This window comes from Protomyctophum parallelum (genome assembly GCF_964188405.1).
Source record: "Protomyctophum parallelum genome assembly, chromosome: 20".
NCBI classification, from domain to species: domain Eukaryota; kingdom Metazoa; phylum Chordata; class Actinopteri; order Myctophiformes; family Myctophidae; genus Protomyctophum; species Protomyctophum parallelum.
In genome coordinates, this window is record NC_139718.1 from 21,215,708 (window position 1) to 21,235,497 (window position 19,790).

Genomic DNA, 19,790 nt, shown 5'->3' on the forward strand with positions numbered 1-19,790 from the left:
AATCAAGGAAATAAATAGCCATGTAATAAGCAGGATAATGTATGAAAAATAATGCCCTGCAGGATGTTTAAACATCCTATCGGTCATTATTTTCCAACAACTACCGCCGTCATACATTATCCCTTGCATAGTTGCCAAGAACAAACTGTTTTGTTTTTTTCTTTTGAAAAAAGGGTGCTATGGCTTATCACTTTGATTAACAACCATTTTAGAGCATCAAATGTAACCTCTTCGTAAGAGTTTAGAATACAATTTGGAGTGCTTGCGTACCTCATAGTCGATAATGGGAACATTGGGAGCAGAGGGGAGTGGCACCGTGGTGATGCGACGGATGTACTCTCCAAGTTCCGCCCTTATCTTCAGCCGTCCATCACCAGAAAAGGACCAGAGCACGGCATAGATCAGATACCTCTGTAGGGATACAACCATATAGTTACGTTTCATTGGTGGCTTTGGTGCATTACACTCAAAACAGCAAAAAACATTTACAACGACTATAACTATTTACTAAAAATATAAAGAAGAGCATAAAGAAGCCATAAGGCGCTATATGTGATTATGCAAATAAAATAAAATCAATGATACAATTAAAATCGTGAATCTTTACTTAAGAGCATATTTACTTAAGCATATTTTAGGCCCATCATAAGTACCTGCATGTATCTCTCCAGCTGGTCGATGGGCATGGGGAAGTCAGGGTGGTTGTTGTTGTACTGTGCAACGTTCCGGCAGGCCTGGTGCAGCATGGAGAACAGCGAGCCCATGCAGCGCAGCCGGGTGAAGTCCATGATGTGCTCCAGCTTGGAGGCATGCTCCAGGGCCTTGATGACCAGCCCTGTGGAGGTGAAGTAAGGCTGGAGGATGGATGCAGAATCTCGTTGGATCTGGAGGTTCAAGGAGAGCATAGTGTGTTTACAGGGTGTGATATCCTCTTCAGGCCAACGCTGATACTCGATCAGTCACTGAGCGCATATTGGCATTGGTTGTTAGATTTCCGCCTCGTCTGCTAGTCAACTAACTACTGTACACTGATACTGAAAAAAAACGAATGGGTTAAACAGATACATATTTTGGGCATGTCATTGTAGGAGAAAACTTTCCCTTTTTTGTTGTCAAAATGAATAAAACAAATAAATAAATGTAAAATATACAAGTCTGCATTTGTCATGTTATTTTCAAAAGTTACGGCCAAACTAGGAACACAAGTGCACCTGCAGCATAGGCGACGCAGTCTCTTCCTCATCCTCGGTGGCTTTCCTCATGCCCCTCATCTCGTCCTCTCCCTCATCCAATGGGATGCTGCGAAGGCGAGCCAGGAAGTGGTTGAAGATCATGTCAGTGCTGAGGACATCCTCACTGAACCAGACCATGCCGCAGCGAGACACGGTGGCCAGGGTGGCGTACTGCAGGTCCTGCACCTCAAACATGATGCGTACCTGTGAAGAGAGGAAGTAGAGTACATTTAATGAACCTTGCAATAAAACACACAAGACAGACAAACATCTCATGCATATCCAAAGGATTGCTGTAATGGAATGGTGGAATTTAAAGTTGTATGTCTGTATTGTAACTGGTCCTGCACCAGCTAGAATCTAACTTTGTAAATGTTTCAATGTCAATTTGCTGATGCTATGATATCCCTAGTTGTTGCAGGCACCATCAATCTTGTCAATTGCCCATTATTTGAGTTCCATCTCAACACCCATTTAATAATCACAAGGGGTGAAGCGAGAGGTTGGGATCTCCTTACGTTGGGCGGAAGGCTGAGACGCTCTCCATTGGGCAGGGTGAGCAGCTTGTTATCATCCAGGACAGAGTTAAGATTCTCAACCCACTCTGGGTCAACATCACCGTCGAAGATGATCCACTGGCGCTTCTGCAGCTCACCGCGCACATTGTCAATGATTCTGGGTTGTAGAGCATAAATTAAGCAAGTAGGTTACACGTCAATGCAGTTTTCCTACTATTTTACACCTCCTGCTGGTCAACAATTGTCATACAAGATCAAGTGCAGCAAAAAAAGACACATATGCAAAATAACTCACTTCCTGAGGATGTGTGTGAACAAGCCATCGGTCCATTCGCGGGTGTTGGGGTCCAGGGTTCCATAGAGGTGATCCTTGATGATGGCCTTGGGGTCGATTATATGGGCCACGCCCTCGAGTCCCTCCAGCCTCTCCAGTGCCTTTAGCAGAACCCTCCAGGCCATGGTCTTGCCACTGCCCGAAGGACCCACCATCATCAGACCATGGTTGATCTGGGTGATCTGGTACAGCTGCAACACCTGGAAGACGCATGAATGATAATGTGACGTTAGAGGAAACACACACACACACACACACACACACACACACACACACACACACACACACACACACACACTGTATGCACTGCATGTAGTGTATACAGTACATGTTTTATATTCAAAGGATACCCGATATACAAGAAAACATGGGCTTTATACCTTCTCGACCCACAGCGTGCCCACATCATCACCATCTCCGTAGGTGAGGTACATCTCTGCGCAGACCTTCTTCAGCTCCTCTCTCAGAGCAGTCATCTCACCGCGGTGGTACTGTATTCCAGGGAAGACATCCGACAGCAGGCTGAACAGAAGGGGGATGTCCTCGGCCACCAGCTTGGGAACCATGGTTTCGCAGACGCTCTGGATGAGAATCTAAACAGAGAACAGAGCAACATGACCAATCAACTTTTTCTGTACATCATCGTTTGATCAGATAAGTTGGGGGAAATCGTGCAAATTATTATAACTTTTTTCATTACCTCTTGCTCAGGCAGGTTCTCTGCGATCTCGTTCTCGTCGACAATCTCCCCACGCTCACGCTTCTCTCTCTTGATCTTCTGAATGCGCTCACGCTTCACGTTGCCAGCGCTGATCAGTACACTCTTGAGAGCACGCAGGCCGAAGTCGTAGTGACTCTGGGATGACAGCTGCTCGTCGCATAGCCTGAGACAATGCAGGGGAGAAGTGCCCTTTACAATGCAAGAATTTCTCAGGAAGAAATCAATTTATGTTTTATTTACCAAACTACGATTTTGTAACCCGTTTTTTCACCCAGTGTCAATTATCTAATGCAATCCTGGGCGCTACACTTCTCTGCCAACCTGGGGGGACTGACCTCATGCTTCCTTCTATGCATGAGGAGTCCAACCTGCTTCTTTTCACCTGACAAGAGGATAGTTTCCCCAGCCGGACGTAGTGCGTGGAAGGAACACGTTATTCCGACCAGTTCCTTTCCCCTCCATCAGGCGCCCCGGCTGGCCAGGGGGAGGTAGTTTAGAGACCAGGATTACTTCATGTTTTTGTGAGGGTCCTACCCTAGGGGACACGGGAAGAACATGCAAACTACACACAGAAAGGCCCTTTCGCCAACCCCGCCTCGGGTATGGGCACTGATGACGCGGAGGGAACACGCCCCCAGCGCCCACAGCAGGAATCGAACAGAGGACCTTCTAGCTATGAGGCGACAGCACTACCGACTGTGCCACCGAGACCCAAGAAATCCATTTTTGTTGCTCTAGGGATTCCGTTCGTAGAAGATTATACAACAAACAGGAACATTATACCAGAGCACTATGGTTCTACCTCTCACACGCCTTACTACTTGTACTACCAAGACCTACAAAGTACATACTTGAAGAAGGGCACAATTTTCTTGGCGAGGATCTCGGCCGTGCGGAAGCCTTGAGAGTAGAGCATGACCTGGGCGATGAGCTGGCGATCAGGCTTGGTCATGGCCAAGCTGCGGAACAGCTTCTTCAGGTTATCAGGCAGGTTGGAGCGGCCGGCGTAGCCAGGGTTCATGGTGATGAAGATGGCCATGTCTGGGCTCACCTTCACCTGCTTGTTCAGTAACTCAGTGGTGATTGGTGCACCTAGGAAGGAAAACCCAACACAGATATGTAGCATAGTACCATAATCACATTCTGAAGTGGATGAGACTCTTAGCTTAACAGGGATAAGTGAGAGGGGCTGTGGGTTGATGTATTCCCCCCAGTAAAGGGTGAAGGATTCGGCCTGAGACGGCTTAGCGTTCCAGGCACCTTGACTGGTAATCCAGCATTACAGTGCGTCGCGGGTTCGAGTCCCGATCCCGACAAACTTTGCCGTTTGTCTCCAACCTCCCACCCATTTCTCTCCCCGTTTGTCGACTTACTATCTATCTATCAATAAAAGGCAAAAAAAAAATATATATATATATATATATATATATAAATAAAGTGATAGGTGAAGGATTCGATTATTCATTCCAGATCATTTCTAATGGTTCACGAACATCACCCTATTTTGCGCTCTTTATTACATGGTACACAAAGTAAGGGGTATTTGGGTACGTACTCCTGTCTCTGTTGGGATTGCTGTGCTCCTTCAAGGCCACCTGAATGTATTGGACCTGCTGGGAGACGGCAGACAGCATCCTCTCCTCCAGACGATTGAACTCATCAAAGCAGCCCCACGCTCCCACCTGACAAAGACCAACGAAGATACGACCCATGGCCTGAAGAGGAAGAAGAGCAGGACGTTACAAGCACAAACAAAAAGCAACTTAGCGTAGGGCTGCTACGCCACATAGCAGCTCTGTTCATCTCATGGCTTTTTGTATACATTTTGTATGTTTCTCAGGTTGGCCTATAAACGTATTACATGAACACAGCTGTGTGTACCTGGAAGTCAAAGGTCTCATCACAGTTGAAGACCAGGACGAAGCGTCCCAGCTGGTGTCCCAAAGCCTTCACTGACTCAGTCTTTCCTGTTCCGGCAGGACCTGGAAGAAGGAAAGGGGGTACAAGTAATGAGTACCTGAGTGAGTGAGTGAGTGAGTGAGTGAGTGAGTTTCCATCTACGTACCAAATGGTGATCCTCCGAGACGAGCCTCCAGGGCCTGGGTCATGGTCAGGTAGCAGCGGTCAGTCAAAGGAGTCTGCACCAACTTGTCCTGGACGCCCAGGTATTCAAAGCCGTAGTTGAACTTGGCATTGGCCATCTGGATGGACAGCTGCTGCAGGACATCCGTCTGCTTGGGGTCAAAGTAGAAGCGCATCTGGCTGAGCCACTCGAAGGACTTGGGATTGTCAATTTTGTTCTTGATCAGCCTCCTGGACACGTCACGCTGGTGCACCAGCTCTGTGATCTGAGAGGGCGGGAGAGAGAGAGAGAGAGAGAGAGAGAGAGAGAGAGAGAGAGAGAGAGAGAGTTTTTATTAGACAATATTTGACTTTCATTCCATGACTTCCTCTAAATGTATTTTGCACAATCATCTCAATCTACAGACCAGGTGCTCCAGTTTCCTCCTGCGGAGAGGGGGCTGTTCCATTAGCACGGTGTCAGCCAGCATGTTGAGGGTTGCCTCCACGTTGGAGAGCACATCCTGCATGGGCTTCAGGTCTCCACCACCAGCGATGGTGGTCAGGGCCGACTCGATGTTCTCAGACCACGCAATCTGGGTGGACAGAACCACAAGCTGGGCCTGTCGAGAGGAGAGATGGATGTAGTGGAAGGTTGTCAGTATTTGAATGGTAAGAACATGAGGACCGCAGCAATTATCTACTCACTAAATTATCTGTTTCTGAATGTGCCATCTCACCTGATTTTACAAGTTATGTTGTTATAGACTAGACTGATCTGAAGCATGTTATGTGAGTAAATAGTTCTCAAACCACATTTGTAGATATTATTTTGTTGGGCTATGTTCTAACAGGTATTTGAAAATGGTTAAAATGCTGCATTTCAAGTTATCTTTGTGTAGACTCCTAATACATTTTCAAACGATATGACAAGCAGGACTGAGAAGGAATCAAATATTTCAGAAGTAGTCTGTGCCTTTTCCTAGGTTGATCGTTACCTACCTGGTAGCGATCGATCCAGGACATGTACTGTTCCAAGTCGACGGCTGTGCCTTTGTTGAACGAGGTGACCTCGGTGACGGACTCAGCCAGCAGCTTGGCCAGCGTCACCCTCATCTCCTTCTCCACCATCGTCAGCCACTCATTGATCTTGGGATGATCAACGAGGGAGACTGGTGTCTTGTAGAGAATCTCCTCACCCTCACGGGAAGAGAATCCCAGCACCACAGTGTTATCCTCATTGAGCAGGATGCTGTGGACGCCGGCAAACATCTTCTTGAAATGCTTCTGCAGTTTGGGCACGTTCTTGCTGTTGCCGATGATCTCGAGCAGGTCTTCATCTCCCACAAAGTAGAACCTGGGGGCAAGGGATGTCCATGAACACTGTTTATCAGTCAATGGTTGAATGGGTGGATCTATTCTATAGGACTGGAAATCTCAAGAGTGATTCAGGATTAAAGGCCGATATTTATCAAGCCTTTCACAAGGCTCATCATATTTACTGCACCATAAGTATTCACATTTCCCTAGTATTGACATCCTACCTGGGAAACGAGGACCTCTCTCTCTCCAGGTATTCTCCCAGGGCCTTCTGGATTTTGCCCAGCAGGTCAGCCAGCCTCTCCAGGGACCTCTGCACTCCCTGGATGTTCAGCACATCCATAATAAGAGGAGACTTGGTCACCTTTTTCATCAGTGCCAGGAACTCTGTGCTGATACTGGGGAATAAAGACAGTCAGATTATAGTCAAATGATATTGTGGTTGTTGAATATACTAGAATTATTTACTGTGGTTTATTTGCAGGTAATAATGATTATGCTAATTTAACAATAATTATATTGTCAGATGTAGGAGACTGTGTTGGGCTTTAAGGGAATTTGTGCCTGTCCCAGGCAACCTGGGGTCATCCAATTACCTGGAGAACCTCTGAGTCTCAACAGGCAGCAAGTGTTTAATATCAGCACTGCCAGTGAAGATGCCTTCCAGGTAGACCCAGCGACGCTGGACGTCAATCCAAACGTCAAACAGAGCCATGATGCGGTTCAGTTTGTCCTCCCAGCTCAGGGCATCCTCCTCAAACACCTGGCACGACGAGAAGGAGAACGACAGAGTTTGGTTTTTGGTCTTTTTCATATGAGAATGCCATTTTTATTTATATAGAATTGTACCAACCTTGTAGTAAGGGGACAGCTTCATGGCAGACACGCTGTTTATATGTTCCTTGACCTTGTTGAAGAGGTCGTCCCAGCCTCTGATCAGACGACACTTGTTCTGATAGTTTATCAGGTCCAGTTCATAGGAGTTCCACACTTCACGGATCTGCGAACCAGGAGGAGAGAGGCATAGGACTATAATTCAAAGATTGTCAAACACCAGCTCATTTTAGACATCTTCAAGTTGCGGGTGAGGTAGAAAAGAAAAATATAAACTATATAAATTAAGTATGACTGGACCTACCCAGGGTAATCCATGGCCTCATCACAGAATACATGATGAAATATTACTTTCAGTCGCAGCATTTCATTGCAACAAAAGCATGATACTTAGAGGATCTTTTGCTCGTCACCTGTTTGAGGAACTCCTCCAGAGCCATCTCTCCCTGGGCCACCAGGAGAACATCCTTCACAACCATCTCATTCCTCTGCAGGTCCACATCCCAGATCTGGCCAAGGGTCAGTTCTGAAAGGACCCAGTTGACATGCAAACGCTTCATCAGCTGCTTCCAGTGACGGTCCTTGAGAGCCTCAGATTTCAGCTCGATCACCAGCATGTTGATCTGAGAAAAGTAATACCGGATTATAGCAAATAACCAAAGTCTTTGCTTTAGAAAGCAAGAATATATTTTTAACTCTGCTATTAGCTATAAGTATCAATAATAGATGTACAATTGTTCTTGCCGATGTATTTAGTACGTTTGAACGGAAGGACGGGCCTGACCTTCATGTATCCCTTGAGCAGTCTCTGGACAAATTCGTAGGAGGCGTACTGCCGTAGTCTTGCAGGGAAGTTCTTCAGTTGGTTCAGGAGGCCGTCTAGACTCTGACGAAGCTACAAATACAGAACACATTAACCGCTTAACCCTAGAACACTAAACGTAACTTTTGTCAAAGCATCACTAAACCCAGGTACATTTGACCCAATGTAATGTAAAACAAACGGTGCCAACACAAACATTAAATGCCATTAAAACAGTTTAACTGCCAGGAATAGTTTAATCCAGGTTACTGTCGTTGCTATAAACGACATTCCCGCCTTTTGTTTTATGTGTTTAATCCGCCGTATTGTAATAAATAAAAATAAACTCTGCCTTTGCCGCGGAGATAGAGACTAGATGGTTTCGTTTTGATGACGAAACCGGAAATAGTCACATGCTGTGGGCTGCTAGGGCTTCTGGCAAATTGAGACCAATGCAAATGAATGGGGTACAACGCCTCATGGAGACGGGTCTTGTGTGCGTCTTCCGGGTGCACCAAGATGGTGGATGGTGCAATCGGATCATAACAAACTGAGGGACATTTTTGCGCTGGACTTTTTTTTTTTTTAAAGCCCAAATAATTCAGCGTATGCTCTAAAGGTAATACAACAATCTCGGCAGCGTAGGGTAGTTGATTAAAATGCGGGTTACGCGTTTTTAACAATAAAGAGACAATATGACGTAATGAGGGACAATATGATTATTAATAATTATTTCTCATCAAAATAAGTAATATTGGCCCAGGCCGTAGCGTAACGGTCTGGGCACCGGACTGGTAATCCAGTCGCAGTGTGCCGCGGGTTCGACTCCCGGACCCGACATGGCCTTTACTGCATGTCATCCCCCCATCTCTCTCCCGTTTCCTGTCAGCCTACTGTCTGTCCCTTCAAAAATCAATAAAAGGCGTAAGCCGCAAAGAAAATATCTTAAAAAAAAAAAAAAAAAAATATTTAAGTAATACAGCTATACATGGCAACTTGAGGTCCTCTGTCATATTCCATCATAACTTTCACAACAAACTAAAAGATCACTCGTGTGAAGTGAGGGACACTCTTATCATCATACATCACATTCCGTGCTCAGCCAATCAAATCATTTCCGTGATACAAAGACAAAGCTGGGGGAAAAACGAACAATCACACCTGCGTGAAGTGAGGAGCGCTATTATCATACAGGGATGTGGACAGGGGAACAAACCTAGCTTCTATCATGTCACTCAGCATCATGAAGGTATTGAAAGACCCACCCACCTCAGACATCAGCAATTTTATGAAAATTACAAATATATAATTGTCTAGGTGAAAACCACCCGGGTTTAGTGTTCTAGGATTAAACTCTAGTCAAATAGTTTTTGAAAATAGCTAAAAGCTCACAATGTGTCACGATACAACAAGTTGTGAGCTTGTAGACCGTTTGACATGGAAAAGTCATTAAGATCAATGAATGACCAGATCACCATACTGCATGCTTGTGTCTGTGTTACCTTGCGTGGCTGAACTGACACCCATGGCTGCTCCTTCGCCTGGTCAATCTGCTCCCACACCTTGGCCAGCTCCGACCACACCCCCTTCAAGTCCTGCAGTTCCTCCAGCGCCACCTACAAGTGAAGGCAACAGAGGCCTTGGTTTGGTATAGCCATCTACTGTATGTTGTTGTTCTAGACAAGATAAAATGTAGTGGGCACACAAATACTGTGTTACTTTGTTACCTGCACCCTCTCCTCACTGCCACTGAGCAGGCCAGTGTCGGTGAGCTCCAGGGCCTCTTTGGCACGGGCACACTTCTCTCGGTCATCCTTGAGACGGCCAAACTTGCCCTCGTATATGGTGAGAGACTGGAGGGCTTCCTCTGGACGCAGACTCCCCTAATGGAACAGTGTCAGTTAAACATGACGGTGAACGACACGCAATCCCTCTAAATAACCTTTTCTTCATGTGTCAAACGGTTGTCCATTTGTCTTACAGCGACTGGTTTGGTCTTCTCCCAGTCGGTGAGAAGGTCGGTAGTGCGGTTCTCTACTGCTCGGTCCTCCTGGATGATCTTTATCTGCAGGTTGGCCACCTGCTGCTGGATGGCGGTGTCCTTGCGCTTCATGATGTCACTGAAGGCACCCCATTCTCCCTCGATGTTGTCGATATAGAGCCACGATGGAGGGAACTGGAACCGCTGCTTCTCCAGGAGACGCTGCCCATTGCGGAACAACTGTGGAAAGGATAGAAGGATATTTAGGACCCGGCCTGGTCTATCAAGAAGGCACGCTGCTGTATGAAAGCACACAAGTTGCACATACATCCACATTCTTCTCAAACTGCTTGATCTTCCGTTTGAGAGTCTGGACGTATGTTATGAAGGTAACGGCATCCGAGGTGCTGGCTGTGTCCACAGAGTGCTGCTCCAGTTCTTGACGAGACTAGACGGAGTAGAAAAGTACATTGTTGATTTCCTTCAAATTATTACAATCAATGTAAGCAAGTTACAAATAGGAATATGATATGATTCTCCACATCTTCTCCAGTCCTACAACCACATTACCTTGGAGATCTGGGAGTGGAAGTCCTGCATGTTGTTACCCAGCATCTGACCAAACTTGCTTAGCACTTCTTTGTGCCAGGAGTCATACTTTAAGTTCACCTTGGACTGGACCTGTAGTCAGGAGTATAAATAAATAGTAGCATTTAATAAAAGGCCACATTAAAGGAATATGTGATAGCTCAAGTGTAGAACACTGAAAACGTCATGAGTCCGGTCATTGTTACCTTGCCATAGTCAATGACCACAGGTCCAAACTCCTTGCGTGTCTCTGCATTGTCAAAGGTTCCACGGGCCTTGCGGATCTGGACGAGCAGAGCCTGCCACTTGGTAAGGTCTTCACCAAGACGGTTGTAGATGTTCTCAGCCTGCATGTCCCACAAGCACTGGTACTGCAGCCACACCTGGTAGTGTAAACAAAAGATATTGATAAGGAAGAACATCACAATTGAATGCATTAAGAAATAATACACACACAATAATTTGAAGAAATTATTATAAAACATAACAAAACACAGTACAAGATAGACATTGACTATTTGTGTTGACTCATTCAAGTTTTAAGGAATATATTATACTTTAGCTATTGAAAAATAGCAGATCTACAAGCTTGTACAGTAGGTCTGCTATTTTATTTGAAAAATCGTGAAAATGTGGCACAAATATATATTCTTTCAGATCGAATGTTTTTAACTCAAGTATTTGCTTCTGTGGGGGGGGGTCACTGGCACAACATATTTTCAGATGTGGGTCCGCAGCCAAATACAGATAATTCTGGGGGTCCTTGACATGAAAAAGGTCGAGCACCACTGACATAGAAACATAGGTTTTCAGAAAACTTAGATTTTTTTTTCTCTCTTTTTAGAATCGGCCTCAGTCCTAAATGGGTTAAAAGTACTCGTTTCCTTACCTTGACATACTGCTCCACCTCGCCGACGTTGTCTTCCACTGCGTTGTAGGACTCCTCCAAGGCAGCAGGCCCATCAGGCATTCTGGTGAGGGCGTTCCTGTAGAATTTCTCCTCCTCGGACAACTCATAGTGGACTCCCACCTGACGAATAAGTGGTAGAAAAACTTTTAAGAATTCCATGCACCACTGCAACCGCCATGTCTTCATTATGCATTCAATATTCTGTATGTTTATGCATCTTTTGGATCTCCCCTCCCTTGTTGAACACACAATGCACAGCCAAATTCAAGACCTGATCATTCCAAGTCTCCAAACCTGGTATCTCTGGCTCTGGATCCTGGGTAGCGAGAGGATGACCATCTTCCAGGCAAACATCTCCTGATAGAGCTTGTAGCGACAATCCTCAATGGGTGGGTTCAGGTAGATCACCTGGTTGGTGATCCTAAGCTCATGGACAACATTCTGGAGGACAGAGTGATTCAAAACCGTCAGGAGCACCCACAAGACTGTTGTTGTTTTCAGCATGTTTATGTGTCTGCCAAGATAGAACTACTGCCATGTCTCAAAATGTTCCCCAAAATGTCCTACTAATGTATAGAATTGATGTTCTAGTCATTTATAGTTGTTCCACTACCAATACCAGTATAAGTGCTTGTGAGTATTGTCAGTCTATCTGCCATTCCAATACCATGGAATTTGTCACGTGATAATATGTCATTTACAGTCATCAATTATTCATCACGTCAATCCAAGCTCTTTAAAGATTATTGCTATACAAATCATCCCTAAAACTGTGAGAGGCGGTGACAGACTGAAACAGTTGCTCCAGAGAGAAACCTTCTGGATTGTAAAACCCTCTTCCTCACACACTTTGCACTTCTGTGGTGTTCCATCTCAGGGCATCCGTCTTTGATTTATTTTCTATACATTTACTATAGTTGTATTGGTATATGGTCATGGTTCATGAATTTTTAAATAGTGTGGACATAATTATGTTATGATGTATGACATTGATTGTTCTGACATTGATTATTCCCTGAATCCAACTTTTAGAGCCACTTGTCCTACATTATTTTTTAATTACACACTGGTTCCGGATCGGTACTCTGTATCAACCAAACGCAAGTTATGGGAATTGAAATCGGTATCGTGGAGGAAAAACGTGTACACCTTTACTAATTTAGATGTTATTGTCAAGGTCGACATAGACAAACATGATGGAACCGATGTCCACTTCAGGCTACCTTGATCTTGGGTTCTCCTCCAGGTTTATAGCTGACTTGTGGAGCCTCAGTGTCCATATCCACATCAGCCTTGTCCTCCATCTGGCCCCGGAGCACCTGGGTCCAAGCCCTCAGGCCGGCCTGCAGGCGCACTCCCAGGATGCGCTCAATCTACAGAGAAAATAATTATACTAAGTTTAACTAAATGTTTCGAACACATAGGTAAGCCATGTAGATAGAGTTCATTCAGTGCGTTATGTACCACAATATTTTAGCATGCACTGTCATGGGCTGATCACTTTCAGGCTGACCTCAATGTCAAGTTTGTTGACCCAGATAGGCAGATTGGAGTAGGAGTGCAGGTTGAGGTCATCCACAGCCTTCTGAACACGGTTGAGGATCTCAGAGAAGGTCTTGTGTTCAAACATGCAAGTATCCAGAGAACGAACCTCCAGATCAATCTTCTCCTCAATCAGCAGCAGGTCATCCACCTGAAACGAGAAATTACTTCTTCAATGTTTGATTGATACAGACAACATCCTGAATAAAACCATTTTTATTTGGTACTTAAAGTGCATTTTAATTAGTCTATATCTAGACTGCATGTAAATGTTACAGGTCACCAATAAAAGAACAAACACTTTAGTTTTATACTTTGATGAAGACTCTACTCAAGACTTAAAATTCCCTACATTTGACCCAAGCCAGGTTTCCACACAAACCTTCTCCTGGAAGTTGAAGACCGTCTCGGCCAGCCTCTGGACATATGGATCCAGCTTGTAGGATTCCCAAACCAGAGCGATGCCCTCAGTAACCAGAGCCTGAACCTCCTTCTTCAGCCCAGCCACCAGCAGAGAGATGGAAAACCTCTCCTCCACCTTCTCACATGTGCGCTCATACGTACGCACACTTTCAATCAGAGAGATGGCAAATGGGTATAGCTGGTTAGCCTGGTGAGCCTTGTTAACGATAGCCAGCGGAACACGGAAGCTCAGCCATTTGAGGTTGCGGACCTCCTTGGAAAGGGTGATGATCTCTGGGAGGAAGTTGACTTTCAGTTTGAGCATGTTTCCTGCGCGGCCGCGGGCACGGCTGTTCTCGATGGTGAAGATGCGGCCAGACACACCGAGGTTACGCTGCTGTACCTGATGTACAAAATAGATTCAATTACGATGGATGATAATGGTAGAAAATAAAATGGTGTGTGTGTGTGAAAGCCAAAGTTATTAGCTATAAATAATAATATTGCCCAAAGAAATCAAATGGCATCAAGCTAAATGATAAACCATACCTTACGAGCCCAGTCATCAAAGATCTCCTGAGTGTTGAGTTTGGCTCTGAAGCTGTCTCCATCCTGCTTCAGCTTCAGTCCCTCCACATGGTTCTCCCAGCCTTTCCCCAGAACATCCTCCACCCTCTTCATGTAAGCAGTCAGCTGACGGTCGATTTGCTTGGCCCAGATGATGGAACCAGACACAGGCGGCAGGTCACGTACATGGCTCATCTTACAAGCCTGGCTCTGAGGATATTGGACCTTGAACTTATCGTGAAGTGACTCGATGTCGTCTTTCACGCGCTGGATGAGCTGCGTCTGGTACTCTCGAATAGCGCCACGAATGTGGGGGCGCACAAATAGCGCGTTGAAGCGGGAGAAGATGCGGAACATCTCATTGGCGTTCTTGGCAGTTCCCAGCTGGTCACGGAGTCGTGCGGTGATGCGGGTTTCCACACGGTCAATGCGCTCATCATAGCGTTTCATGGCAGCTTCCCAGGCTTCCATGCCCTCCTTGGACACGTCCAGGCCGTCAACCTCTTTGACGTTCTCGTATGCCAGGTTAACCTCCTCAATGGCATTGGCATCAGCGGCATCAAACATGACTTCAGCCACCTTGATGTCCTGGGGCTCCACAGTCTCTCCTGCGGCATGCTGAGCGATAGCAGAAACCTAGAACCAGAGCAGAAATGGTGAATGAGACCACACAACTCCATATTCCTTTATTGCCGATTTACAGAATCATACATGTAAAGGTAATGGCATATTATTCATCGGACAACTGCCATCATTGATGACCTCTTGTTGAATAACCAACTACAACCATCTACCTGAGGTCTGAGCACACGGACGATGACAGCCCTGAGCTGCTCGTGCTGCCTTCTGAAACGTCTCATGTGGTCCAGACGTGACTGCAGTTTCCGATGGGCGGGGCTGAGGCGCCACACCATTTTCAGGTTCTCCTCTCGCTTCCTCTTCACAATGTCCCTCAGAAGCACCTGGAGCTTCTCATATTCATCCTCCCAGGTTTGGAACACCTCAAAGCATGCCACCATCACCTACAAACAGGAGACATATACATACAGACTAAACATATACATACAAACTAAACATACAGCTGCACGATAATTGTATTGTAAAATAATGAATCATTTTCTATTTCATGGCGAATGACACTTGTGTGTCAAACAATCACACTTACCTTCTCAAACTCCTCATAGGCAACATGCATGAGCTTCCTGGTGCCCAACACCTTGAGGAGCTGGGAGCTCAGGTCCCTGGAGATGGCCTCCACCAGCCTCAGGGCTCTCTGGATGGGATATTTGGTGTTTCGGATCTTTTTCAGGTGTGTGAATATAGCCATAAGAGCCTGGCGGATCTTATCAAGCTCTGTAGCCGAAAGCAGGTCGTTGAGAGGGAAGTCCTTCATCAGAGGGTTGTAGTCGTTGACGGTCTCCACAGCCTGCTTCAGACCTGGGAGAGAGAACATATGATTAATGAATCGTTCATAATAACAGTAGAGTCCTAAAAATATATATTTTGGTCAGTCATGCACATCCGGAGCTCTGCAACACATTATAAGCTCGTAGATCTATTTTGGTGCACAACATCCATGTGCAACTAAGTATAATTCAGGCTTAAGACTGTTTCCCGGCCCAGGCCGTAGCGTAACGGTCTGGGCACCGGACTGGTAATCCAGTCGCAGTGTGCCGCGGGTTCGACTCCCGGACCCGACACGGCCTTTACTGCATGTCATCCCCCCATCTCTCTCCCGTTTCCTGTCAGCCTACTGTCTGTCCCTTCAAAAATCAATAAAAGGCGTAAGCCGCAAAAAAAATATCTTAGAAAAAAAAAAAGAAAAAAAAAGACTGTTTCCCAACCAAGCATTAAAATACATTTCACCAATTACAATGGACAGAATCTCACCAGTGTCTGTGTCAAAGCTGACGGTAGCATGGAAACGTTTGCCATGCTTGAGGATGTCCAAAGTAAGCAGAACCTCAGGGCTCTCTCTTTTCTCCTGGATCCTGTTCAGGGCCCGCTCCAGGTTCAGCCAGAAACTTATCTCCTGCAGGGCTGTGCCTGAGGCTGGGTCACGATCAAGCTTTGTCACCTAAGAAGAGGACAAGTGGAGACCTGATGAATACGACTGGGTCGCTTGTATCAATTTGAGCACATATTCATCGTTTCATTTCCCAAAGTGGGATGGTTGTCCAATTTTATTCTCTCAGTTTCTTCTCACCTTCTGAATCTCCCTGATCCAGCGGTTGACACCAGACTGCAGCTGGTTCAGGAAGGAGGGGTCTTCAACTTTGTCACCAAAATCGGTGACCTTGGGCTTCTCTCCACGCTCGTAGAACTGCTTGGCAATGTTAGTGATGATTGGATTTATCTGTAGGCTGATTTCTGGAATCTCTATGTTCTGTTGCAGGTGTAGAAGGCCCATCTCCAGCTCAGCAATCTTCTTCTCAACATTGGGAGCCATTTTATCCCCATCCCTGGAGGGAAGGATGGACATTATACTTCAGTTCTCACCTCTGGGTTCAATAACGCCATCTTATTCTACATCTGTTTCACTTCATTTTGTGGATGAAACAATTAATGGGATTGTCAATTGTCAGGATTTTCTTAATCAAATAATGGGTTTAGTGAACCCTTTTTATAGTGCATTGTATATGGCATTTACACTACAGAAAATACACAAAATATATATTCTGGTCCAATTTCAAGTTGTCTGTTTGGGTATAGATAACTTATGGTGCCATTTACCAGCATTTTGTACATTATTTTACCACAATGTTATGCTTTACTATGGTCACACAAAAAAATTATTGGCAGAATACTATGGTCACACAAAAAAATTATTGGCAGAATAAAATCGATAATAATAATTATTTCATAAAATACCTAAAATCAAGGTCTCACCTATCAGCTTTGCCAGACTCGCGAATGTAGGACTTGAAGAAAGGAGCGACAGCATTGCTGATGAAAGAGTGCAACGTCTCATAGGGAGAGTCCTCGCTCAGGGTCAAGACACGAACCTGCGTTGAAATGGGCTTGTCTGCGTCGATGACACCCGTCCTCTTGATAAGGGCCAAGCTGAATGACAGAAATGGTGACAGTGTGAACATCCACAAGGATTTGTTATGTTGAAATATCTATTATCTAATGATAATCAATGTAGTATAATGGCAATGGCAATGAGGCATCCTCATATAAAGTTCTTAGATTTGATTTGTCAGTTACCTGTTGGATTTGAGACCATAGTGGACATCAATGTTGATGTTGTAACCAATGCATTCCTTCTCCTCCTCTCCTTCATCACCTACATCCTCTGAGAGGAGAGAGAGAGAAATTTAATTAATGATGAAAAACAATGTTTGATAGTACCATCAAATAATTCCTCATCCAAGCTGTAATGAAATAAGGAAGTAAAGATATAATCTACAGAGCCAAGTGGGCAGGAAAAAAAAAGATCACACACACACACCAAGAAAGCCTGTCTGTAAACACTTCCTTAGCACAGAGCAATATTGCTGCTCACTTAGGTGCCCATATAACGCCACTGCGCACGGACAGCACCTTGCACAACGCCCTGTGCTCTCGTCTCAATGTGCACTGCTTACAAGCACCAAACATTTGCTTGCCTTGCACCACCTTAATTTACTTCATTTTCACCTAAATCCAGCGCCTCGCAGATCACGTGTCACAGTGAAATGCACTTTGGGAGTCTCATATATATATATATATATATAGACTTCGTTCCGTTTCCACTGTGGCTCCTCTGTTGAAGCATGATGACAGTGCAAAATAGATAATTCTGCTTCCGTCCATCCAGCTCCCCACCCTCCCTAAAAACAGTGAGGTCACTCACTGGGAAAAGATACCCATGGAATCTATGAGCTCTGCATTGCAGCATTTTAGCCACCTCATTCAGTGAAATTAAAATGGGTCTGTTTTAGTTATTCTCCAAGACAAGTTGGGAATCCAAAGCACGCGCACACACACACACACACAGTCACACACACACACACACACACACACACACACACGAGAACAAGGGATCAATGTTCACCATTCATAGTTAAGCAGAACCTCCTAACCTGGAGAGAAACGAGAAGAATATGCACTTTGACAGAAGCTGGCTCACATGATCTGCCCCGAGGGCAAGAAGCCATGACCATAGACATATAGCCATGACGACCGGTTATGTTTTAGGTTTAGCAAAGGTTGCAGAAAACGTCTTGTTGACGTCACATCATGATATTAGTTTAGCCTTGGATCAAGTCTATAGCATATTAGCCATGGTTCATGACAATCATCATGGCAGTCATGTTTCAGGGCTAATAGCATATGTACTTTGTAACATACAGAACCCTAACTGAGTGCTAACCCTGAGAGCAAAGCAATCACAGGGTTGTGTTGTCATTGGTGTCATCATATTTCCTCATAGCTCCGTTTGGAACCTCAATATCTATGCTTAGCTATTTTCTTCATTTAATATGACTGGTCCAAATAGCTAATGTAATGTATGATGTATCTATATAATGTATGATCTATATAATAATACAAAACGAACCTTTAAATGGTAGCTGTCAATAGGTGTTAGTTACCCACAATACAGAACATTAGATAGTAGATACACAATGCATTGCCTAGGATAGTATTTGTCACGTTTTTCTTTGATATAAACAGTAAACACCATGCTAACGTGATTCAGTGTTGTAAAATTGGATGAGATAGCTGGTTGAGTTAGCTGGTTCCTGGAGTCGACAATAGCAGATCTACATGCTCACTACGCCTCACGCAGCAACGCGTTGTGAGCTTGTAGATCTGCTATATTCTCCGCGCGACGCCGTCGTACACCGAAGTATACGTATAGGTCCATGGAGACTACTAAAGAGAATGGATGCACAAATGTGACTTGATGAGACAAAAACCTTTGAGACAGCTTCTCTCCACTAGGATGGTGTGAACTTGGGGATCGGAGAGGAATTTCCTCATCTGCTCAATGGAACTCTTCTCTTCCAGGGCGGTTTCCAAGGAGGCCGGGGCCTCGCCGCCATCTTCCAGGAGCAAAGGGACCAGTTTGCGAATGTGCTTCTGCAGCACCGCGGCGTCGGCTACAGTCTGAACCGCCGACACCTCCATGGTGCCGGAGTTGTCTTCCCCCCCTCCGCCGTCAGACATCTCTTCAGGAGCAAACAACTCGGGCCGGTGGACTTGATTTGATCACACTGAACAAAGAAGAAACAAGGCTGTATGCGTGGGCCGGACTATCGCATCTAGCCTACTACACACACTGACTGAAGTGATGCAGGGAGGGAGCTGTCAAACAGCCGCAGCCAAACGTATTCGTGCAAAGGATTGTGGTACTTGTCGTGGAGAGGAGGCATGCAGCTTAGGCACACGCGCATGGTCTGTGATGGGAAACAACTACTATACCCACAATGCAGTTTAGCGGTCTGTTGTACCATCTGACAGACAGGGGGAGGAAGGGAGTTGGCTTCGATCCTTTCTAGAAAGCCCTCTGTCATATACATAGTATTACAATGAAAATCAGTAATCACATGTGTATAATACAATAAAACAAAGACCATCAAAGGTAATAATTTGATACAATAAATATACCGGTATAACACAATAATTTAGTCTGTCTACCGCAGCGCTGCTGTAACCTGACGCTGCCAGATCCAAGAAGCTTGCTACACAAATAGCGCTGCTGCTATGACACCTACATTTCCTTCAGGCTCAATTTAATTACATTTAAATTAGTAAAAATCTAAGCTACATTTTATTCAACAATCATCCCAAAAGTAGAAAAGTTGCTTGAACTATGTCCCCAAAACTCAAAAAGAAAAAGACTGTGGGTTTTTGTGTTTTTTATTCAAAATATACTTGGAAAGGAGAACATTTAAAGCATGGCCACAATTAAAAGCATTAACATGTGCAATAAATACATTATATGTATGTAAAATAGGACAATATGTTCAAACTACATAGCCTAGTCATTA

General features: G+C 45.0%; 1 protein-coding gene across 1 annotated transcript in view; it reads right to left on the bottom strand.

Annotated features, from left to right (window-relative positions):
- The window catches only part of dync1h1 (dynein, cytoplasmic 1, heavy chain 1), a 39,708-nt gene extending 20,617 nt beyond the window's left edge, over nt 1–19,091 (bottom strand). Inside the window, exons 1-37 of the mRNA XM_083792617.1 lie at nt 18,717–19,091; nt 17,023–17,110; nt 16,702–16,875; nt 16,019–16,274; nt 15,703–15,889; nt 14,978–15,249; nt 14,607–14,834; nt 13,795–14,448; nt 13,226–13,648; nt 12,815–12,994; nt 12,525–12,674; nt 11,596–11,742; nt 11,281–11,421; nt 10,598–10,774; nt 10,374–10,484; nt 10,132–10,251; nt 9,804–10,043; nt 9,550–9,705; nt 9,325–9,438; nt 7,805–7,915; nt 7,434–7,643; nt 7,040–7,186; nt 6,783–6,949; nt 6,411–6,584; nt 5,869–6,223; nt 5,295–5,489; nt 4,871–5,153; nt 4,687–4,787; nt 4,361–4,520; nt 3,657–3,897; nt 2,785–2,968; nt 2,465–2,677; nt 2,046–2,284; nt 1,751–1,907; nt 1,212–1,436; nt 654–884; nt 271–411 (exon numbers count right to left, since the gene is read on the bottom strand). Of these exons, the coding sequence (XP_083648743.1) occupies nt 271–411; nt 654–884; nt 1,212–1,436; nt 1,751–1,907; nt 2,046–2,284; nt 2,465–2,677; nt 2,785–2,968; nt 3,657–3,897; nt 4,361–4,520; nt 4,687–4,787; nt 4,871–5,153; nt 5,295–5,489; nt 5,869–6,223; nt 6,411–6,584; nt 6,783–6,949; nt 7,040–7,186; nt 7,434–7,643; nt 7,805–7,915; nt 9,325–9,438; nt 9,550–9,705; nt 9,804–10,043; nt 10,132–10,251; nt 10,374–10,484; nt 10,598–10,774; nt 11,281–11,421; nt 11,596–11,742; nt 12,525–12,674; nt 12,815–12,994; nt 13,226–13,648; nt 13,795–14,448; nt 14,607–14,834; nt 14,978–15,249; nt 15,703–15,889; nt 16,019–16,274; nt 16,702–16,875; nt 17,023–17,110; nt 18,717–18,966 (7,602 nt within the window). The 5' untranslated portion in view covers nt 18,967–19,091. The remainder of the gene's footprint in view (nt 1–270; nt 412–653; nt 885–1,211; nt 1,437–1,750; nt 1,908–2,045; nt 2,285–2,464; nt 2,678–2,784; nt 2,969–3,656; nt 3,898–4,360; nt 4,521–4,686; nt 4,788–4,870; nt 5,154–5,294; nt 5,490–5,868; nt 6,224–6,410; nt 6,585–6,782; nt 6,950–7,039; nt 7,187–7,433; nt 7,644–7,804; nt 7,916–9,324; nt 9,439–9,549; nt 9,706–9,803; nt 10,044–10,131; nt 10,252–10,373; nt 10,485–10,597; nt 10,775–11,280; nt 11,422–11,595; nt 11,743–12,524; nt 12,675–12,814; nt 12,995–13,225; nt 13,649–13,794; nt 14,449–14,606; nt 14,835–14,977; nt 15,250–15,702; nt 15,890–16,018; nt 16,275–16,701; nt 16,876–17,022; nt 17,111–18,716) is intronic.
- Between the last annotated feature and the right edge of the window lie 699 nt (nt 19,092–19,790).